This window comes from Pleurodeles waltl, chromosome 4_1 (genome assembly GCF_031143425.1).
Source record: "Pleurodeles waltl isolate 20211129_DDA chromosome 4_1, aPleWal1.hap1.20221129, whole genome shotgun sequence".
Taxonomy (NCBI): domain Eukaryota; kingdom Metazoa; phylum Chordata; class Amphibia; order Caudata; family Salamandridae; genus Pleurodeles; species Pleurodeles waltl.
In genome coordinates, this window is record NC_090442.1 from 498,900,726 (window position 1) to 498,925,566 (window position 24,841).

The 24,841-nt window shown below is 39.5% G+C and overlaps 1 protein-coding gene across 1 annotated transcript in view; it reads right to left on the bottom strand.

Annotated features, from left to right (window-relative positions):
* The window catches only part of LOC138288533 (pinopsin-like), a 106,937-nt gene extending 84,156 nt beyond the window's left edge, over positions 1-22,781 (bottom strand). Inside the window, exons 1-2 of the mRNA XM_069230065.1 lie at positions 22,339-22,781; positions 7,673-8,001 (exon numbers count right to left, since the gene is read on the bottom strand). Of these exons, the coding sequence (XP_069086166.1) occupies positions 7,673-8,001; positions 22,339-22,768 (759 nt within the window). The 5' untranslated portion in view covers positions 22,769-22,781. The remainder of the gene's footprint in view (positions 1-7,672; positions 8,002-22,338) is intronic.
* Positions 22,782-24,841: the final 2,060 nt, after the last annotated feature.

A 24,841-nucleotide genomic window follows, 5' to 3' on the forward strand; every position in this document is an offset into this window, starting at 1 on the left:
ACATTTTTAGGCTGACAAGTGCAGCAGAATTTTTATCGGTATAAATGAGACAATGCTGGGTGGATTCCGGAAGGTTCCATCACAAAAATGTGGGAAAAATGTGTGATTTCCACAAAGTTGGAGGTTTGCAGGGGATTGTGGGTACAAAAACGGTGCGGGTGCATGTGAAACACACCACCCTGGAATCACCCAGAAGTTTAGTTTTCAGATGTGTCTAGTTCTTGTGGATTTTTCTACATGGCAGCGTCCCAAAGTCCATAAAGTGCAGCCCTCACAATTCCAAGTGGGACTTGAGAGTAAACCAAGTTCTCATGGCCCAAATGTAAAACTAAAACCCAAAATAATCAAATGTCTTCTTGCTTGCTGTGGGATAAGATGTTTTAGAGTGCAGGGGAGAGCTGAAAGACTGTTACCCCTTTCAGTTGAGGTGGGGGCGTAACCAGGCCCATACTGGTTGGTAGCCACCACCCCAATATATACATATATTTTTTTAATTCCCTGGCATCTAGTAGACTTTCTGCCCCCCCCCAGGGTGTGGATCAGGGGTAATTGCCCCATCTGCCCACTGGTGGGCAGAACAACTTTAGCCCCATTTATTTGGGGTGGGGGTATGGAAAAAAAAACTTCCCTGGCCTCTGGTGGGCTTCCAAAAATAGGCCCATTTGCCCCCAATGGGGGGCAGATATGACCAACAGTAATGTGCCCCCATGGGGAGCGACCCTTACCCAAGGGGCTGCCCCCCTAAAGAAAACACACACATACACACACACCAATCCCTGGTGCCTAAGTGCCATGGGGGCAGATTGGCCTAACAAAAATCAGCCGATCTGCCCCAAAGAGGGACAGAAATGGTCTAAATGCAATTTGCCCCCCAGGGGAGCAACCCTTGCCTAATGGGTCGCTCCCCATCTCTAAAAAAAAAAAACAAACAAAATAAAACACACAAAAAGAAAGTGCCCAGGCCCCTAGAGGTTTCTGCCCCCCCCGGGGGTAGATCGGCCTGATAACAATGGGGCCGAAATGTCCTAAATACATTTTGCCCCTCCAGGGGAGCGACCCTTGCCTAAGGGGTCGCTCCCCATCTGTAAAACAACAACAACAACAAAAAATCCCCGGTGCCTAGTGGTTTCTGCCCCCCATGGGGGCAGATCGGCCTAATTAAAATAGGCTGATCTGCCCCCCCAGGGGGGCAGAAATGGCCTAAAATAAATTTGCCCCCCAGGGGAACGACCCTTGCCTAAGGGGTCGCTCCCCTTGCGTGAAATTCACGAGAAAAAAAAACTCCCTGGTGTCTAGTCGGTTCTGTCCCCCTTGGTGGCAGATTGGCCTCATAAAAATAGGCCAATCTAATGGCCTAAATATAATTTGCCCCCTAGGGGAGCGACCCTTGCCTAAGGGGTCGCTCCCTACCTCTAAATAAACAAAAATAACAAAAAAAAAAAAAAAAAAAAAAAATTATCCCTGGTGCCAAGAGGTTTCTGCCCCCCCGGGGGCAGATCGGCCTAATAATAGGCTGATCTGCCCGAAGGGGGTGCAGAAAAGGCCTTAAAAAATGCCCCCCCGGGAGCGTCCCTTGCCCAAGGGGTCACTCCCTCATGCCAATTCCCCCCCCAAAAAAAAATCCCTGGTGTCTAGTGGGCGTTTTAGCAGCCGGATTGCTTGCAATCCGGCTGCTAAAACACTCAGAGAGAATTGAAAGGGAAGGAAATTCATTTCCTTCCCTTTGAAGCCTCTCCGGCCTCCTCCACATGATCGGAAGAGAAATACAAATGGGAGGAGGCCTCTTTGATAGTCAGCGCGCGATCGCACGCTGATGTCACAGGGGTGTGGGGGATCTGGGGTGGAAGGGTAAGGGCTTCCCCTTCCATCCCTGCCTTGGAGGGGGTTGGGAGGAACCCCACAGAGGGATCTAGCGCTCCCTTTGTGCTCTGTGCCCAGGGCGTAATGGTTACGTCCTGGGCACACGAGCACTGTGCCTCAGGACGTAACCATTATGGCCTGGGCACAGAAGGGGTTAAGAGAAACATTTCCGTCGTGGGTTGGAGAATTCTTCTGGTACTGGTAAGTCCCTAAGCAAGCGAGGAGTGAGGAAGGAACCCACAACATAATTGCTGGGGTTTAGATTACAGAGTTTCTCCATGGGGAAAAATATTTTTCCCTGTGGAGGCAAAAAACGAGCATCTGCAAAATCACTTGCTGAGGATTTCCAAACGCATAATTGTCCAGGTGCTCATGGAAAGATATACCAATCACAGCTTCTCAGGAGTACTCCTGGAATTCTTTCAGATTTGAGCCAATTATAAATCTTTTTATACTGGCTCTGTGGCTGCCTGCGTCGCATGCAGGGTGACATTTGGGTGGGCAGCAGCTTAGTGCAGCATTCCCCTGCCAGGCTGTACACCCTTCCATCAACGTTATCCTTATCGTTGGATGGTCAGGGATGCTGGGGGGAGTGGTTACATATGGAGAGGAAGGCCAAAAATCTTCAGAAAAGTTGTTGCCAGGGTGGGAGTTCTCCTTTATATGCAGCACAACTCTACGGCTTATCCTCTTTTGGCAATACAGTACAGTACAATGAAACCCATCCTACCATTTACATTTATTGGCATGTCTGTGATTAGTCATGCAATGCAAGTGTTGCGATGTTTTATTTTCTTTTGTTCTGCATTGCAGACCAAGTTACAGGGCAATCTAAAAGGCCTTTGGTGTGAAAAGTAACCACAAGACAGAGCCCATATGGGCTTTTACCAGTACTCTAGGAGCTCTTACAGCAGGACCCATGGATGAAAGCGACATTGCCCCATTATTCCCATGGGCAGTAAACCTCAGCAACTGGGGGCTTGCCTGATAACACTCCACCTCTGCTTGAGTTCTTTTCCTGGACTATGGGGTCCTGATAAGGAGTGAAGAATGTTCAGCACCACACGTTGTGTATTCCTGGTCCTCAATGGCTAATAAGGTGGGCAGCCAGCTTAGGTTATATTGTTGCTGGTTGCCCTACGATTGCCTATATGTTAACCCATTACCTCATCAAATAAATCTGCACCATAACTTTCTACAAACCATTCTGGTGTAGGCTCAATTATCCACCTGAAGACTTTTCCTTTGCATGCATTTAATAAGTGCATGGCTATACAATATCTGTGCTATGCCCCAAATTCCCTACAAAGGGAACTAGAATGTTAGCAACTTGTGACTTGTCCCTCATACAACATGATTTCTACCTTCTGGCTGTGCCAAAAATACATTCGTTGGCCCCAATGTCATTCTTTGCATTGCCTTTAGCAATATTTCCTCCTGTATCCTTTTAGGCAGTAACTACTTCATCATGGTGTTCTGGATTCTCAAATCATCTGTGGCACTAACAGAGTCATTTAAACCTTATTGGGCAGCCTGCCAAGTCAGTGGAGTCCTTAGTATCTGCTTCCTTTGCAGAGAACAGATAGAGTATGCTCCTGTAGGGGAGACATATAAGCATCCAATACAGATACAGAACATCCACTTAAGAATAATAGATCACAAAGAAACTCCCAAAGTAGGATTTATTTTATGAAATATGCCACTTAATGGTACTTATGTGTAGGGGGAAGTTTCTCCTTGCACGTTAGGGTTGTGGATTATTTTCCCTTCCTGGCACTGTCATACTAGGACTAAGAATTTTAGGGCCATATTTACGAAAGCTTTTTCCCATAGACACAGAATGGGAAAAATCTTTTGGTACATCTGGCCCCTAGTTACATGCTATCCTAAAAAGTCTAGGGCTTTCTGCCACTGTGGCCTGGTGGCCCTATGACAGAGAAATGCTGATTCAAAGGTTTCCAGCTGAAACAGTAAACTTTTGTATGTAGGCTTAGCCCTGATCGAAAATAAGAATACTGAAGTCATTGTTGACTCATGTATTATGCACTAAGGGCCAGATGTAGCAAGGTCCGAATTTGCGATTCGGAAATTGCGAGTCGGTGCGACTCGCAATTTCCGAATCGCAAATTCGGATGCAGAACGGTGTCTCAGACACCGTCTGCGACTCGCTATGGGGTCGCAAAGACCCACCTCATTAATATTAATGAGGTGGGTCGCATTTTGCGACCCCATGGCGAGTCCCTGCACTCACAGGGATGGTGGCCTGCTGAAGTCAGCAGACCTCCATGTCTGTGACTGCTTTTTCAATAAAGCAGTTTTTTTTTTAATTTTGCAGCCCGTTTTCCTTAAAGGAAAACGAGTTGCAAAATAAAAAAAATAACGAAACCATTTGGTTTTGTTTTTTCAGTGTAGGCAGTGGTCCATTGGACCACTGCTCTGGCCTGCTCTGAAAAAACCTTTTTGCCAACATTCACAAATGTGACCCCTTCCCTTTTGCGAATGAGTTACCACCAGTGTAACACTGGTGGTAACTGCGAATTGCTTTACATTCGCAGTCACAAAGCAATTCTGCATTGCGATGCGAGTCGCAAATAGGAAGGGAACACCCCTTTCTATTTGCGAGTCGCATTCACAATTTGCGAGTCGGTACCGGCTCGCAAATTGTGAATGTGCATCGCAGAAGGCTGTTTGCATGGCGCAAACTGCGATTTTCGCAGTTTGCACCATGCAAACGGCTTCCTACATCTGGCCCATAGTTTCCACTTTGATTTAACAAAAATTTCACAAAAATAGGTTGCTAGGCACAAGTGATGCACATTAGCGTTCAAGTGATTCTGCTGAAGTATATCTCTGTTGTGGCCAGAAAGGATATACTGATAGTTCAAGCTATTTGCCTCCTAGGTTTGTTATTGCACACATCATTTGGGTACGTAACTCTCAGGTAGGCTGTCACTACTGGTTCTTTTCACCTGAAGCTTAAAGACATGCATTTACAAAGTACCTAACATTCAGCACTAATTTCTGAACAACTTAGAACTCATGGTTGCTGCAAGACATTTAAAAAGTTTACATTTATCTGAGGCCGTCTAAAAGTGAAGAAAACACCATCAGAGTATAATTAAGGAGGAAAGTAGATTGATTAACTAAAATAAAAGCATCCATTTTTTAGTACAGTTCTAGCTTTCTGCCAAGCCATTTTGTCTGTATTACTTCCCAAAATATTAACATTGGATAATAAGGTTTTGGGTCCCCCCCTTCTTGTTGTCCGCCACTTGATGGATGACCCCAAATCTTACCAGAAAAATATTAAAGTTAATTACATTTTTTTGTCAAATTTTGTGAAGTTTTGTTAAACAGTGGCAAACATATTAGCAAAAGAAAAAACACTTACCTAACTATAACTGCACAGTGGTTGTGTGTTAAAGTTGCTTGTTTCAGTGCATGCTTATAACCTTAAATTTCCAAATTTTGAACACCTCCTTATTCTGGGTCTGGTGGCACAATGGTAGTATTTTTTATTTTCAATGGGCACGTGTTCCCTAGGAAAGAACATACACACACTCGTGTCCTACCCACACACACACGCCACACACACAGCATGACATAACTACAATTAGGAGGACCGGCCATTGACCATAATGAAGTGTGCATTTACTATTCTAACTCCATGCGCGCTTTGATAATCGGGAAGGGTTATAAAGCAGACCAAGGCACCGACACACACACACATACATACACACACAAACACACAAGAACAAACACAGTATCTTCTTTTACAAGTGTACCGAATGTCCATTCTAGGACATTACAAATCATTGCAAGGTATGTGTTTCAGAATGTTGAATTTCCTTAGTAGATATTGCTGACTCTGGTCCAAGCCTTCTAGTATATTTCCTCCACTGTTCCCTTCCTAATTCCTTCCTCCTTGTGTCTGCGACTTTGTTGCTAAGGCAAATAGCTTTAGCGCCTTTTTCATACTAATATGGGATATGGACATATGCTACTCTTTAGGTAACCATCTGCTTTTGACAGTCGCCTCGGTTTGTGCAGAGTAGAACAACAAATGGGTAAAGTGATACAAAAAGTACAGATGTTGTGATAAAGTAATACTGATAATTAGAAGTGAGCAAGCAAAAAGAATGGCACAAACAAGAAAGACAGAAATGAAAAAGAAGGAAGCAGAAATTAAAAAAAAAGAAAACAAGTAAGCATACAGAAAGAAGGGCTGAGGACAGGAAAGCAACAGTGGCACAGATGATATGGTAGGGGGTCCAGAGGAAGCTTTATAAATGGTGAAGAAATGTGGGTATAAGGAGAGGCTACATCTCTATGGTAAACTCTTTGAACTGTTTGAAAAGAAGGAAGATCTGGGCATAGGAAGAGTTTGATGAGAATAAGGCAAGCACTGGAAAGGAAAGAGAATGAACTTGGAAACCAAGGGCATTAGATACTTATAACCGAGTCAGCCTTGAATTGGCTCAATTATTTTTCCACAAACTCTAGAAATCAATTTTCTTCCAAAATTTATAGAGTTTATGGTGGAATGTGTAAATCATAAGTCACTTATCTAAATGCAATTGCAAGACAAGGTGATTTCACCACAAATAAGTGGAATGGTAAAAGATAGAAACCCAAAGGTAAATGCAAAAAAACGTGATAGATTGGCACTTCCCAGTCTGTTATTTCCAAACAGAATAATTCTATAGGCTTGCATATTACATGCTGCATTAGCCAGGAAAAAATACAGATCAAGTTGGGTTGCAGAAAGACATGGGGTGAAAAGAACATCCCAATATTGTGTGAAGATGTAATCAGGACTTTCAGACAACAAAAGAGGGTTCCATTGTGATAAAAAGTAGAATGCAATAAACACAAGCCACCATCCACAATTACTAGACTCACCCATATTAGCTATTGTCTGAGTCAGGGTATTTTTACTCAAGACAATAGACTAAGGAAAATGAGGCTAGCAAGCAACATCACATTGGCCAATGCCTTACAGTTGTGAATGCAATGCGATCCTTGGAACATAGCTGGTCAGTCCCCACTATATACCCTCCATGATCTTCCAGGATTTCCTCTCTTGCACTGGGACTCAAGAGGGTGCTGAGGTAATTGTGCATGATATACCATATTTCCATTCAATAAATTATTACTTGAACCCAGAAACATGATTACACGATTAGTAATCTTTTCAGCCTTTGATAATGCAGTTGCCCTTATTCCCTTGACAGAGATGGGAACTTTACTTGCTAATGGGATAGTATGATTGGCCCTTCAGGTTCTGCTGTTGCATCCAGAGACCTTCACTATTGAGGCTTGCAGTCAAGGGGGACTTGTGTTGTGATGCTTACAAGCCTTTAGGTTGTGCTATATCTTGTTCGGTGATGGTACATTTTAGAATACTCGTTGACTAAGAACATAGGGGAAAGAGTGTAATAACATATACTGCCTGAATACCCTCTTTTTATGGGAGACAGCAAACAGACATGGGATGCCCTTAGCAATATATAGCTCTACATACTGACGAAAAAACAATATCCTTAACACATTTGTTTCAATCACAAAGTTTTTGATGTAATGCTCAAATTCTTATACGCATTCAACACACATTCCAATTACTATCCACAACAATGTAATTTAGAGATTCACACATTGCTTTTTGTTACATTTAAATGTAATGCAGTGGCGTGTGAAATATTTTACCAGATTAGGAGTAATTACACATGTTAGGATTAATTTGCAGAAATCAAATTTGTTGCTTAGATTAAATAAAAACAATTTTTAAATGAAATAACCAAAATAGAGCTACCTTATACAATGATTTCAGGATATTGTAATAGGAAAATCCAATGATAGTTAATGGTATGATGAAACATGTTATGAAGTAGGCAATAATATAGCTGTAGTTGCTCCATGATCTTTTCTCCCATGAGACAGAACATGATGTTTTCACGCCTTCTGGTCCATAGGAGCTCCACCCAAAGAGCGGTGCCACAGCCCAAATGAGACAGAAAAGCCAGATGAATGTCAAACCAAGGAAACCTCTCTTATGGTTCAGCTTCAGAGCTCCACCTGGCTTGCATACCACATTGTATCGTTCGAGGGCTAAGATAGTAAGTGACCACAAGGAAATTATGCCTGGAAAATGAAAAGAAAAATGTAAGAGTTCATGCATACAGCCTTAAGTGACCATTGTAACTGTTGTTATTATAAGTCTGTGAGTTGCATGACACTAAAATTGAATCCCACTTTTAAAATTATGTACAATATATTTTAAAAAACAGAGCTAATGATGTTTGATTATTCTGTCGGTCAAAGATGTTGCTCTAAATAGATCATTTCACACATTTGTATAGGAAATCTAGCATTGTATAATTTATATAAAAAGTATGAAAAACAGAAACATTGTTGTAAAATTTAATTGTGTTTGTGTACTCCCTCTTCAGATTTCACCAAATATTTTTCCAGTGGAGAGTGTTTTAGGAAATTGACATTTTTACTTATAGTTGTCAATTAACAGTCCTTCAACAAGAATACATTTTTTTCAGAAATATTGCTGCAAATGGTAAACATGGATGCCATCAATAAAATCAATAAAATGAGAAAATAATTTGCAGGCACCTTTGATGGACCATTAACAGTGTGTACTCTACATACTTTGATCATTGTAGACCTTTAAAGACGGTACTGATATTTTCTTGGTACTAGTCATTTACTACCTTCAGCTATATTATCACATCTTGTTAGGCCTAGGGAAATAAGGTAATTCTTAAGAGTGAATCAGAATTTAGTCAGTGGGGATCAAACCTAATTCAGAATGGCAGGGTGTCTCACAAGTCCCATAAGTGTGCTGCTTGGTTAAAGAAGATCTTACTGCCTATGTTAGCTAATCAATGGACAAATGAGTGAAGCATTGTGTTACTAGTCAATCTGGAACTGATTTTGCACTGGTCAGATGATGGGACCCAGGATGATTTACAAGTAGCACAGGACTAAATAGGTTCAATGTGTAACTGTGCACAGTTATAACTCTTAGCCCCTTTGCTCTTCTTCAATTTAATAGATGCAATGTTCAATATTTCTAACTTTCTTGTTAATACTAAGTCATTTATTTTTATAATTTATTAACCTTGAGTGTATCAATTTGTAGATTATTAGTTGCTTAGAATTGGCTATTGTTGTTATTGCTTGGATTAAGTATTGTGGTTATGAGTATAGCTTTGCCCAATGTAGTTAAAACACCAATTTACACCGAGATAAGTCAGATATAAAATCCAGCATTATGTCTGTTAAACATTTTCACTTACAATGGCAGCCTCTTCCAGCAGTACTTTTCATGAGTGTTTACATCTGGACCTTTAAGTCTAGCTCACTATATAAAGTCAAAATCTCCCAATTTGACAAGTTCTTCCAGACTTTCAAACATTCAACTACTTTCAAGCCTGAACCAGGATTTTAAGCAGCCTTAGCTCCAATGTAATATTGTTCACAGTAACATCCTGGATAGTGCATGCATACACCATTATTTATATTGAGTTCCAATTCAAATACATTATGTGCTACACCAAACCTCATGTATGTTGAAATAAATAAAATTAAACTCAAACCTTCATTATTAACATTTAGCATGAATTACACTAAACTTGGTCAAGGAGTAATTTAATTTATGTAACAATTTAATAGGCATTCTCCATGGAAATGCATGTTAAGCATACTAACAATCTCTAACTCGAGAAAACAACCAAATACCATTTACAAACAACTTTACAAAAACAGAGAACTTTTTTAATGAGCAAATGGCCACCAAGATCATTATAATTGGAAAAGAGGTACTGGGATGTGAAAGTCACAATGAAAAACCAAAGATTCACAGTTGACTGGGACCTAGGTGCAATGTTAGGCTGACTGCGATTGAGTAGAGGTCGGATATAGCAGGCAGTTCAGAGATTTTACTTTGGACAAAGAGGCTGATTTTGAGTTTGGCTGTTGGAAAAACTTGACCGCCAAACTCCCAATGAGGAGACTGCCACGGTGCTGCCGGTCTCCCCACCGGCCCCATTACAAGTTTTCCACTGGGCTGACCAGTGGAAACTAGTAGAGCTGAGTCCAATGCTGTTGCAAAGGGGGCCCTCCTAGCACCCTCGTAATTGCACACTGTCTTCTATGCAGGCAGTGTGCATTCCGATGGGGCTTGGGAAGGGGGACCATGCACTGCCCACGACAAAGCCATGGGCAGTGCTGGCCTCCCCCTGTGGCCCCCAGCATTTGTTCTCCGCCAGCCTTTTTACGGCAGTTGAACCGCCATGAAAAGGCTGGCGGAGAACATGATTGTAATCAACACAGTGGTGCTGACTTCAGCTCTGCTGTGGCTGATACAACCACAGCCGCTGTCATCCTGTCTGGATCAAAGATCCTGGTGGAGACGTGGTCTTTTGGCGGTTCAACCACCAGGGTCCTAATGTGGCGGTCGGACTGCCACAGCTGCGGCGGTCCGACCTCCACCACGAGTCTGACAGTCTTCAGACTTCCAGACTTGTAATAGGGCCCTTAGTCTCTGAAATTAAAGTAAAAATCTTCCAGCATGGGCTTGGTCAGTGAGTGGCCTTCAAAGTCAGGTACATTGTTGTTGAGCTCCTACTAAAGCTGTTGGTTTTGGTACAAGTTGTTCAGAGTTGACAGTGCTGCCCCAAGGGTGCTGTCAGACTTTGGCGTAATCATACCTCTAAACATAGTATCTCTCCTACCAAACGTTCTTGCCACACACTTTGTTCTATTAAAAAACGTTCTCCTCTTTATTCATGTGGAAAAATGCATTTGTGTAATAAGAGTGCTCGGTGGTGGTTAAACTGCTCAAATCCACGATGTCTATGTTGATGGAACTACAATTCCCAGCATCCTGGAGTACACATGATTATGGGTGTAGTTCTTTCTGGACTTTTCATGATTGAGGGCGTGGTTCTGCTATAAAAACCGACCACTCCCATTTCCCTGTGCTTACTATTTTGGACTTTGCCTGGATTGGATTTGGTTTGGTGATTCCCATCTGGATTTGCCCTTTTGGTCCCCTGCCGTGCAGTGGATGGTCTCAGGAGTTCCAAGAAGCAAGTGGACGGACTTGCTATCGTAAGAGTGTTTACTTTTCAGGAACATTTCTTTTTTGAAAGACTGCACCGAAGCCGAATGTTTCATGTTTAATAACATTATTTATTTTGCAGACAGAATCGAAGCTGAGAGTTTCATGTTTAGTAACATTGTTTATTTAGGATAGGAAACTGAAGTCATCGCTTGTTTAATCTTCAGTATCTTTGTTTAGTTAAAAATCTGAAAAGCGAAGCCAAGTGTTTGACCTTTAACAACATTGCTTTAGGAATATCTGAAGCTTTGTGTTATTTTAGTTTAAATATGCCCTGGGGATTAGTTACAATTCTAGTGCAACATATTTTTGTTTAAAAGGATTCTTTTAAGTAAAACTAAGCACGGTCATTTGCAGACTTTATAAATGGTTCCAGCTGAATTGAATTATGTTATTCTTAAATGTTTATACAGATGACTCATTTACACGTGCGCGCTCATGTTTTAAAAATACTTCTTATTTAAATGTTTTGTTTATTTGAAGAAAGAATCAATATAAGAGCGCATTCTATTGTGAAAGGTTAAACATTAGAATTCACTGTGTTTCTTGAGAAGAAAGATTCATAGGTATTTTTACAAAGTGGAAATGTTACAGTTTTAGAATTCATTGTGCAATTTTGGACAAAAAGATGTTAACTAAAAGACATTGTAGATTTCATATAATATTTTAATAATTATAGATAAACATATTTGAAGGATATTAATATTTCTTCTCATATAGTATTTTTGTGAATATATTATTAAATATTTGCGTATTACTTGCCTTATAATAAATATTGGATAAATGTTAAAATATCCTTGTAATTGTCTTCTATGCATGTCTAAGAAACTTTTCTCTTTAGATTGCCTTTCATGCTGATCTTCTTTTTCCCTTTTGAGTATGATATTTGAAGTGATAATTGCCAACAATAAATCATAACAGAACAAAGACACAAATCCCGAGGAATCCGACTTTGACAGAATAGTAAGCCAACGAAATTTATTTTCCTCTTGGTTTGTGTTACTGTTTCAAAAATGGCCACTTTGGATACTGTTATGCAAGCTTTGAACCAATTACAAAAAGAATTGCAAGAATCAAAAAATACCACAGCAGCTCTCGTCACAAAGATGACACAATTACAGGCAAGGTAGATGGCGCAACAACAATGCAACAAGGAGCCACTGCCCAATCACATGATTCTCCTTCTCCCAGTAACATTTCAGTACATGTTCCCACTCAAATTCCTCTTGCTGCTCCAGAAAGATTCTCAGGAGATTCCTCTAAAGTACAGATTTTCCTCACGCAAGTGGAGTTACATTTTACATGCCGTCCAGCTGCTTTTCCAGATCCACAGTTGAGAATAGCCTTCCTCATTTCATATTTAACTGGAGATGCTGCTGCATGGGCAGTACCATTAGTACGTCAAGATAGTAGGCTATTATACAATTGGCGCATGTTTATAGAAGAGTTTGAAAAAGTTTTTGATCGACGATCTGTTACCTTATCAGCTGATAAAGAACTTTTAGAGTTACGACAAGGAAATAAAGATCTTATCACCTATCTCTCTCACTTTAATCGTCTGGTTATGGAAACATCTTGACCTGAGGAGAAAAGAGCCGCAATTTTCTATCAGGGACTTAAAGTCGAATTAAAAGATATTCTAGCACAAATTGATCCTCAACCTAAAACTTGCAATGATTTGATAGATCTCACTTAAAGATTAGATCATAGACTTAAAGAAAGAAGAGGAGACAGAAAATGTCGTGAACGGAGTTTCTGGCGTTCTGCACAAAATCGAAATACATTTACATCCACTTCATCATCAGATAATACTGGCGAACCCATGGAAATAGGAACAATTCGTCAACCCCTAACTAAGGAAGAAACAGAACTTCGTTGCCGCAAGGGACAATGTCTTTATTGTGGTAAGAAAGGACACTTTGTGAGAGATTGTCTATCAAAACCAAAGAACAAATCGGATTTAAATTTTAATTCAAAGAAACAAATTGCTATGCTTGAAAATTCCGAGGAAAACTAGTGGGCCCAAGAATCAAGGAAGGGGATCTCTTGGGTACAAAAATGATCCCTTCTGTACATCCCAAAACTAGTCATCATATTAGACATTTACGACTTTCTATACAAATTATAGTTCAAGGAAAATGGCAGACAGTTTAAGCACTAATAGATTCAGGTGCCACTGGAAATTTTGTAGATTCTCAAACTGTTAAATCACTGAAACTCACATGTACAAAAAAAACAAATACCCGAGATTTTACAAGCTGTGGACGGAACTGAATTATCTGGAGGCCCTGTTGTACTGTACCTATTCACACAATTTGTAAAAACATTAATGGTCAAGAACATCAAGAAAGCGTTTCTTTCGATATTATCCAAGCACCCCAGTATGGTTTCATATTTGGAATGCCATGGTTAGTATTACACAATCCACATATCGACTGGAAAGAACAAACAGTTAACTTTCTTTCAGAATTCTGTCAAAAGAATTGTTTTCATAATGATCAGAAAATTGTTTCACAATGTATCGCTACTGCAGCAGAAAAAGATACTAGCTTACCTCATATTTATAAAGAATATGAAGATGTTTTTAGTGAACAAGCCACAAGTACCTTACCCCCACATAGAACGTACGATTGTCAAATAGATCTCATGCCAGGATCTATCATACCTAATTGTAGAATCTATGCTTTATCTGAAAAGGAGAATCTTGTTTTACACAACTATCTTGATCAATGTTTAGAAAATAATTTGATTCGTCCTTCACGTTCACCAGCTGCCTCTCCACTATTTTTTGTACCAAAGTCAAATGGTGAATTATGACCATGCATAGACTATAGAGCCATGAATAAGATCACAGTAAAGAATAAATATCCATTACCATTAATCCCAGTACTATTAGATCAAGTTAAGAATGCAATAATTTATACTAAACTTGATTTACAAGGTGCTTATCATTTGGTTCGTATTTGTGAAGGTGATGAATGGAAAACAGCTTTTAAAACTTGTTATGGCCTGTTTGAATATCTGGTAATGCCTTTTGGTTTGTGTAATGCTCCTGCTGCTTTTCAATATTTTCTTAATGATGTGCTAAGAGAATATCATGATATTTTTGTAATTGTATATATTGATGATATTCTGATCTATTCTACCTCAGTACAATTACATGAGGAACATGTAAAAAAGGTTTTACATATGTTAAGAATTCATCATTTATTTTGTAAGCTTAGTAAATGTGAATTTCACGTAACCACAGTGGAGTTTTTGGGAGTTATTTTAACACCCAAAGGAATGCAGATGACCGAAAGAAAAATCCAATGCGTAATGGAATGGCCTACGCCTAAATCTGTACGTGATGTACAATGTTTTTTAGGTTTTGCAAATTTTTACCGATGGTTTATAGATCATTTCTCCCATAAGGTGGCACCCATCACTAGACTGTTACGTAAAAATGTTCCTTTTTGTTGGTCTGAAGAAGCTAATGCAGCATTCATCATGTTAAAACAGGCATTTACTACTGCACCTGTTTTTGCCCACCGAGAGTCACGGACCTTTTTATTGTGGAAGCCGATGCTTCAGATGTGGCTATAGGAGCCATTTTATCACAACGTCAACCATACACTGGACAACTCCATCCAGTTGCATTCATGTCCAGAAAATTGAATGTCGCTGAACAAAACTATACTATTGTGGAGAAAGAACTTTTAGCAATAAAAGACGCTTTCAAAGAATGGAGACACTATGTATCAGGATCTAAGCATAAAATCACAGTATACTCTGATCATCGAAATCTCAAGTTTATGAGTTCTGCTCGGATATTGACTCCCAGACAATTAAGATGGATGTTGTTCTTCGCAGAATTCGATTTTATTGTAACATTCCGTCCTGGCACTGAAAATAGAAAAGCAGATGCTCTCACAAGACAGGACTCTTCTCTCTCTCATGAAAAACAACAACCACAGTCTATTATAGATCCTACCAAAGTGCTCTGTTTAATAGCTGCTGATGATTTTTTAGATCTTATTCGCTCTCACTTTCATATCACAGATTGGCAGAATTGGTTACAGCAAAGCAATAAACATACCATTCAACAAGGCTTACCATTATTCGAGTCTCAAGTATATTTACCAACTAAAGATTTAAGACAAACAGCCTTCCAATGGCTACATACTCATCCTATGGCAGGCCACCCAGGACCTCAAAAAACCATGGAACTTTTGAAAAGGTATTTTTGGTGGCCCACGTTTTCTGAGAATGTTAAAAAATGTGTACAATCCTGTGAAATTTGTGCTCGCTGCAAGAGTAAACATAGTAAACCAAAAGGATTATTAATTCTCTTACCGACTCCAAACTACCCTTGGGAACACATCACAATGGATTTCATCACTGGACTCCCAGCAGTAAATCATACAAACACAATTTTGGTAGTTGTAGACAGTCTCACAAAATACGCTCATTTCATAGCATGCAAGGCGCTTCCAACATCCAGCACTCTAGCCAATATTATACTTCAAAATATTGTCCGTCTTCATGGACTTCCAAAGGTAATCCTTTCAGATAGAGGCACGCAATTTTCAGCTCGCTTTTGGCAAACTTTGTGTCAAGCTTTACAAATAGACTCTGCTCTATCTACTAGTTACCATCCACAAACTGATGGTCAAACCGAAAGATTGAATCAGACACTGAAACAGTATTTACGTTGTTATGCCTCTGACACCCCTACAATATGGCCAGATCTTTTATGGCTTGCTGAACTAGCATATAACAATTCTTATCATTCGTCTATAAAAGAAACCCCGTTTTATGGTCTGTATGGTCGACATCCACAAATACTGCCTGTCACTTTACCAGTTACATCCCATAAAATGCCTTCGGTTCAAGACATTTTATATCATATGCAAAAGGTACATACACGATTACAAGCTAATTTACGTCAAGCCAAATACAATTATAAGTTACAATATGACAAGAAACATCAACCTGGCCCCATTTACAAAATACATGACAAAGTTTGGTTATCCACCAAGAATTTTACATTCAAAGATCACAATACATTTAATCCTAAATTCATAGGTCCTTATGAAGTCCTTCGTCAAGTTAATCTAGTAACTTACAAATTGAAATTGCCTCCCTCTCTGAAAATACATCCAGTATTTCATACGTCTTTATTAAAGCCTGCCACTTCATCAAGCACATCTCGGCCAGCTCCATTATTGGTACAAGGACACTGGGAGTATGAAGTATGTGCCATTTTAGATTCTCGATTCCGTGGTTCCTCTTTATGGTATTTAATAGCATGGAAAGGTTATGGACCAGAAGAAAATTCCTGGGAACCCGCTACGCAGGTTCATGCTCCTCGTTTGGTAACCAAGTTTCATCGTCTTCATCCAAATAAACCTGGTCCTCAACCACGCCCGGGAGGGGGGTGTATTGTCAGACTTTGGCGTAATCATACCTCTAAACATAGTATCTCTCCTACCAAACGTTCTTGCCTACTTTGTTCTATTAAAAAACATTCTCCTCTTTATTCATGTGGAAAAATGCATTTGTGTAATAAGAGTGTTCGGTGGTGGTTAAACTGCTCAAATCCACGATGTCTATGTTGATGGAACTACAATTCCCAGCATCCTGGAGTACACATGATTAAGGGTGTAGTTCTTTCTGGAATTTTCATGATTGAGGGCGTGGTTCTGCTATAAAAACGGACCACTCCCATTTCCCTGTGCTTACTATTTTGGACTTTGCCTGGATTGGATTTGGTTTGGTGATTCCCATCTGGATTTGCCCTTTTGGTCCCCTGCCGTGCAGTGGATGGTCTCTGGAGTTCCAAGAAGCAAGTGGACGGACTTGCTGTCGTTAGAGTGTTTACTTTTCAGGAACATTTCTTTTTTGAAAGACTGCACCAAAGCGGAATGTTTCATGTTTAATAACATTGTTTATTTTGCAGACAGAATCCAAGCTGAGAGTTTCATTTTTAGTAACATTGTTTATTTAGGATAGGAAACTGAAGTCATCACTTGTTTAATCTTCAGTATCTTTGTTTAGTTAAAAATCTGAAAAGGGAAGCCTGTTTGACCTTTAACAACATTGCTTTAGGAATATCCAAAGCTTTGTGTTATTTTAGTTTAAATATGCCCTGGGGATTAGTTACAATTCTAGTGCAACATATTTTTGTTTAAAAGGATTCTTTTAAGTAAAACTAAGCACGGTCATTTGCAGACTTTATAAATGGTTCCAGCTGAATTGAATTATGTTATTCTTAAATGTTTAAACAGATGACACATTTACACATGTGCACTCATGTTTTAAAAAGACTTCTTATTTAAATGTTTTGTTTAACTGAAGAAAGAATCAATATAAGAGCGCATTCTATTGTGAAAGGTTAAACATTAGAATTCACTGTGTTTATTGAGAAGAAAGATTCATAGGTATTTTTACAAAGTGGAAAAGTTACAGTTTTAGAATTCATTGTGCAATTTTGGACAAAAAGATGTTAACTAAAAGACATTGTAGATTTCATATTATATTTTAATTATTAGATAACATATTTGAAGGATATTAATATTTCTTCTCAGATAGTATTTTTGTGAATATATTATTAAATATTTGCGTATTACTTGCCTTATAATAAATATTGGATAAATGTTTAAATATCCTTGTAATTGTCTTCTATGCATGTCTAAGAAACTTTTCTCTTTAGATTGCCTTTCATGCTGATCTTCTTTTTCCCTTTTGAGTATGATATTTGAAGTGATAATTGCCAACAATAAATCATAATAGAACAAAGACACAAATCCCGAGGAATCCGACTTTGACAGGTGCTTTGCTGGTCAGATAGATCTGCTGTCTTGACACAGTCTAAGGTTTTACCTTTGGATGTAGTCTTTTTTGCTTCACAAAATCAAAAAGGCTGCCACCTGGAAAAACCTACCAGATCCAGACAGCTCTGAGAACTAGAAATCTGGGGGAGTCTAGGGTGGTGATCTTCGCATGCATCCCACATCATTTTCTTACCCACAATGCCCTGAAAACCTCAAATATTGACTAAAAGCACACATTTTTCCTATCATTTCTGTGATGGAAACTTCCAGAATCCGCAGGAATCCACAAAATTCTTACCATCCAGGATTGCCCCACTGGTGCCGATAAAAATGCTGCACCACTTGCATGGCTGGGCATAGTGCCAGATCAAACCAAGGACAATGGGAGCCCTTGCATGAGGATGCCTATTGACCTTTGTTTCCATCACAGCAATGTATGGAAAATGCATGATTTCAGGCAAAGTTTGAGGTTTGCAGGGCACTGTGGGTAAAAGAAACCTCATGGGATCGATGCAAATCACCACATCCTGGATTCCCCTAGGTGTCTAGTTTTCAAACATGTACAGGTTTGCTAGGTTTCCCTAGGTGATGGCTGAGCTGGTGCCCAACAACCACAGGTACCTACTTTGCAAAGAACGGGTCAGTTTTGAGTAAAAACATGTGACGTATCCAAGTTGCTTTCTGGGCTGTTTTCTGTCATGGGCACTAGGCCTACCAACACAAATCGCATACCATTTTTATCAGAAGACTTAGGGGAATGCTGGGTGGAAAGGAGTTTGTGGCCCCTTGCAGATTCCAGAACTTTCCATTACAGAATTGTGGGGAAAGTGTGTTTTCTATGTCAAAGTTTGAAGTACGCAAAGGATTCTGGGTAAAAAAAACGGTGAGAGCCAAGCAAGTCACCCCATCCGGGATTTCCCTAGATGTCTTGTTTCCAGAAATGTACAGGTTTACTAGATTTCCCTTGGTGCTACCTGAGCTAGGGATAAAGAGCCACAGCTACCCACTTTGCAAAAAACAGATCAGTTTTGTGTGGAAAAATGTGATGTATCAATGTTGCGTTTTGGTCCATTTCCTGCTGCGGCACTAGGCCTACCCACACAAGTGATGTACCATTTTTATCAGAAGACTTAGGAGAAGGCTAGGTAGAAGGATGTTACTGACTCCCTGCAGATTCCTTGACTAGGAATGTGGTTCCTGCTTAGCAGTGCTTAATTTGTGCTTGTTGTTTCCGGTGCTGAGCACCAGCACTTATTTTTGTGGGCCGGTGCTTAGTCTTCTGCCTCAAGCATTTGCTGTGAGCAAAAGACACATATAGGAAAGACAGAGGAAGAAAAAAATGAAAAAGCGTCACAAAGATAGAAAGCAGAAAGCTGCTAAAGTGAGTTGATGGGGCAGGGAGTGGCTGTAAATAGATTGAAGAGGCCAGAGATGGATTCAGGATTATGCTGCTTCAGTATTTCGGCTCGCACATTTAAATGCAGCAGCCGCATGTTTAAGAGGAGGGCTTTGGGCACCGGCACGTTTTTCTTTAGAAATTAGGCACTGCTGCTTAGGCAAGGTATATAGCTCTGCCAACCAGAAACCCCATTTCTAACAAAATCCAAAGATACTGTACTTCAATATTTATTTTTCATTCAATTCATTAAGAATCAGTTTATCATAAACTTCAGACAGCCAATAAGTATTTTATGGAGAAAGACATCTTTTTTAAGGCAAATATATATTTCAGTCTGTCAGTGCATTTAGCCTATCAAGTTAATTAATTGTTTCAAATAATCAAAACTGCTTCTCGTATGATATCTTCCTCTTCCCTGTCCGAATACCATATCTCCATATCTTCATTCCTAGCCTCCTTTCCCTGTGGCACCAGCAGACCCTCATTCAGCAGCTTTTTGACGTTCTTCTGGGACACAGTGCGTGTGGTGAGTAATATGGGTGCAGACATCATCCCATGTTTGATAAACTGTACATTTAGCCCAGCATTGCTCAGGTTTTGAATGTCCATCTTGTTATTGATTGTTTTGTCCTTTCTCTGTAACTTAACCTGGGCCATCTGTAAATTCAACGCCACTTCAATTACCTCTGTTTTGATATCAGTAACAGACGGTGGGTTACATTTACAGACGGTCCTTGTTAAGTCACAGAGAGGACAAACCCATCAATAGAAAGAATGAAGTTTCAGTACCTGAAAGCAGTGGGTACCTTTTAGTCATGGAGGCTGCAGGAGCTGTTCTGCCAGGTGTGCTTTCTTTGAAGGAGGCATCCTGGAGATTTTCAACGGAAAATGCATCCTAAACATAACTACACAGCCTCTTTTGCCAACCCAGTTATGTAAAATATACATGCAGAAATGCAGTAGTATTAAAACTATATTTGAAAGATAGTCATGAAATATGGAAACTATTTTGCAGGTCCCTGTGATAATATAGAATATATCTCATAGGTTTGTGTGAAATCATAATTATAGCCTCAAACCACTACATAGCTTGCACTTGTTCATTCTTTAATTAATGTTTTGTTTGTAAAAGTGAATCAAATCCTGATCATCCTGATTTAGTGTCATTTGGCAGATGCACCTGACAGAGAACAACTTCAATAGTCTCTCATTTACTGACATATTTATTTTTAACAACGCAAATAGTGTTTTTTCTAAATCTCTACATTTCATACTACAAAGTTAAATAATTGTATTGTCTTATACCAAATAGTTTAGCCCAGAATTTCACTTACTGTTTTACTTAGTTGAAATAAACACCTCACATTAACAACCACAAATAAAACAGGGTATCATATGTGAGATGATCCTATACTGCTGTCAAATGGTACTTGATTGGTCCAATCCTGCTTACAAAGCAGTCAATTATATGCCCCCTAAGGCCAGAGACTGACCTGTACAAAACCACCAAGGTGTCATCATTGCCAGCCTATGATTCTTCGTCTAGAAAGTCTTACTCACTTGCAATTTGTATGGTAGTTATTGAATGCAAACAAAAGATTTACAATTCTGTTCTTGGAACACGAATGCATTTGAAAAATAAAATAAATATGACCACATTGTTTACTAATTCTACTTATAACCAATCGTCTTGCATAGTTCCCTAAACACTCATTCAGTCTACAAAGCATACCAAGGGGTTGTTAAGAGAAATGAGTACAAACATGTAGTGGACTTAACCAATAAAACACATTTTACATCCTAAGAGGGTTCACTGCACACTAGGCTTTATATCAGACTTCTCCAACGAGTAGTTTGTGAACCTCTGGTACCTCTCCCACTACCTGTAAATAGCTCTCCCAGATGAAGTCCAGCCTAATAAATTAGAAGCTTTTGCTGTGTTAAGTGAATATATTGTACCAAAATTGAGTAGTGTGTATTTGAGACAAAAATGTCAGAATTTGTGATTTCTAAAACATACTTAAAACTAGTAATTAAACGTTGAACATGTGGTGTTGGAGAGAACTATTGGTGATATTATTGCTTTGGTGGAAGGAGCAGTACATCTATGGCTGTTATGTATTACCCATGTAGAGGCATTCCGAATTCACAAAGCCTTTTTTACACAACTGCTGGTGACACTGCACTAATGTGATCTCTGCTGGAAATGCTGCATAGTGTGGCCACTATTGTAATCGTGCTTGAAATGGTAAGTGTAACAACACTAATAATATTTTCTTTGAGCATAAATAGCTCCTACTGCTGAAAGGTTATCAAAAGACCTCTTAGTGTACACAACTTAAATCTATACCACTAGGTGCCAACGGTAATGAACACCCAATCAACACTAAGGAGCAGCTTTCTTATTTGCAAAGAACAGTTAAAAAAGTTGGTTCAAAAACAAAAAAATCAATACTTCCTTAAAACTGAAAAACAAATAGAAAACACGAAAAAAGCGACACAGACCAATACAAATATTGATTTACCAAATCTATACTTAATTCCCATACGTCTTTCGTACGCAATAAAATCACATATCAGTTGGGTTTTGATTTCAGAGTTTTCAATCCTTTGGGTTCATAAATGTTTACTAAGGACAAAAAGACAGTCCGCATTTCACATACGCATGTAGGTTGTTGTATTAGGTGAGTAAAGGGTTTGTCATTTAAAATCATTTGTTTCACAAAGTTCACCAAATGCAATGTTTTCATGCTATTTTTGACTGTTTTAATCTTTTGGACAGGGTTGTGGTACGTGATATTGTGCTCTTCTACATACACAGAAAAACATTTAGCATAAAAATCCCACACGAGTTATAGATAGTCATTGTGATCAGAACTACTAATATGAATTAACAGGCTAGAACAGTAGCCCAATGCGTTGACCTGCAGTTTGTCATATTACACACATTAGGCAACTGCAGAAAATAACTAACTGGAAAACTGCACAAAGAAAAATGCCATTCTATAAGAAATGGGGAAAATCAATATTGTATAGGGATTCTCAAACATGATAGTTTTCATAGCTATGCCCTTTTGCACGTGATGCGTTAAAAAACCAAATTGTCTCTTAGTGGCAAGGCAGCTTACCAAAGTAGTTGACGGCAAACCCTTGGAAAATACAGATCTTTTCTCCGAGGTAGAAATAGCCGTGGTAATTTGTGACTACGGCGACGGTGGTGCCGCAGACCGCAATCATAAGATCGGAAATGGACAAGTTTAAGATGAAAATATTGATCGGGTTCCGAAGTTGTGGATTTTTCGCCGTCACGACGATAACTAAAACATTGTTAAATATTGAAAAAATAGCGTTAAGAAACATCAGAAATGATAAAATGCTGTAGCCCGACCTTGGGAGAAGGTCGTGTGGCAGAGTGAAGTTGAGCTGCGGAGGAGTTTGAGCAGTGTAGTTCTCCATGGTGATTTGCTGCAGCTTTGAATGCCACCTTCGGAGGGTCCAGATAGTATTAAAGCCGCGCGCTTTATAACCGCGGTGGCTGCGCACTGACTTCATTTTCATTTCTTCTAATGTGGCGGAAGTGGTGTATAATGTAGATTGGATTTAGGACTAGAGAAGCAGATGCCCCTGGGAGCTGGGTCAGAGATTTTATCTATGGTGTTTCAGTTCCAAGTATCCTGATAGGATTATCTCTTAACAGCAGATTTACAACCCACTTCTATTAGCATGTATGGCACCAAACATGCCACTTTATGGGAGGCACGTTTCCCGTTCATCAGATGCTATATTGCATTAGTCACGTGCCTAATTCTCTTTTCATTGTCCTCTCAGTAACGTCACTAATGGAACACAGTTCCTTTAGGGATGGGCTTTCCCAATCTTTGGATTGGTGTATAGCCTGTGTGCGGGTATCACATCCGTGTTCATTTCAAGATGGCATGAAAAGGAAGAATGCGATTTTGTAACGGAGAGTTTACATTATTGGAGCATATGTAGTGTTTAGGAACCTGTTCTGCCATTTGCGTGAATGTTTACAATTCACACAACTGTTAACTTGGGATCTGTGACACTTGATATTTTTTTTAAACAATGCACAAATATTGAAATGATAGTTTCGTCTAGCAGGGAACGAATGGTTGGTGGAGCAACGATACAGCTGGCACCCGTGTGACTGCTCCCATTCCTTCATGTCAAGAGTGGAAAATGTTAAGATGCTGAAATGTAAGAGCCTTGGTCCCTTCAGGATCTTGGGATGTTTCCAAAAAAGCCCCCCAAGAACACAGAACCCTGAAAAAAATCAGTTAATAGGTGACACACAAATGCTTGGACTCTGTGTACCTAATGGTGTTTCCTAAACCTATCACGTTTGTCACTTAGATCTTTTTGAACACCCCTTCTATTCAGACTAAGCGCTGTCATTTAATTTATTTATTTATAATACATGAAACTCTCCGATCACTTTATAGAAGTCCGTCTCTAATTATAACGAGCTACTTGGGACGTCTCTAGTCACCTGTAACAAAGAAGTGGAATAGCTGCTCTATTGTAATAAGTTATTACAGTTGGCTTCTGACATCACAGTGCCTGCTGCCAGAGCTATCAGAAAAGGTGAAAGGAGGCCACTGAGCATAATTACAGCAGTGGTTTAAAGAAGAAAAGAAGGAAAAATGGGAACTGGCATTTTCTCCTTCTAATATCTTTTTCTAAAAAGAAAAAGTAATCAGCAAAAGTAGGTTGTTTATGGCAACATGTTTTTCAAAACTGTATAGTTCATTACATAAAAGATAGAATCTCTGCATGTTTCCCCAGATCTAGGGGTATTGCATTTTTTAATCTGACTTGCATTACACTCGTGCCAATCACTTTTTGCAAAACTTACTATCTGATCCTTAGTGTGTTTAATTTTGTAGTACAACAGTTTAAAGAGAAGGGTCAGAATAAACATAATTTATGACCGCAAAGTTGCTAGCAACTTTACAACTGTATTTTACATTCTGCACTTTGAGGAATCTATGCCCAGACCTCCACAACTGGCGTTGATAACTTCTCATGGAAGGAAATAGGAGGATTCTAGGAGGATTCTATATACCTGAAACCAGTGTAAGACACCCAACACACATACCCTTCCAACAACATAAATATTGCCCACACCGTAGGATCTGCTGTTTTCCTCTTCATCTTTCATATCATGCAGCTACCACATTTTGCCTGAAGGATGCAGACCACAGATCTGAAGAGGAAAATAAATTTCATTGTGGAATGGACAGTCGTAGTTAAATTTGTGGTAAAATACTACAAACAACTACATAGGCTGCCTCCATTCACCCTCACTGGAAACCAGAAGATATCTTTTGGCAGGAGGCGATGGCTGTACATACATTGAGGTAGGAGACCCACACCTCACCACGTGAGGTACACTCTCCTTGAGGAGGGTGTTCTCTCTGCAATGCACCTCCCCCCTGCTCTATGGGCTGCCTGTTTCAGACAACACTAATGTTGTGCCAGGTAAGATTCTAAATTCTCCTTCTCACTAAAAATCAAACCTACAGTCACTCACAAACATCTGTCCTTCACTCATACCTGCATTCACAGGCACATATCACATATATACATCTCAAAAACACCCTCTAACAT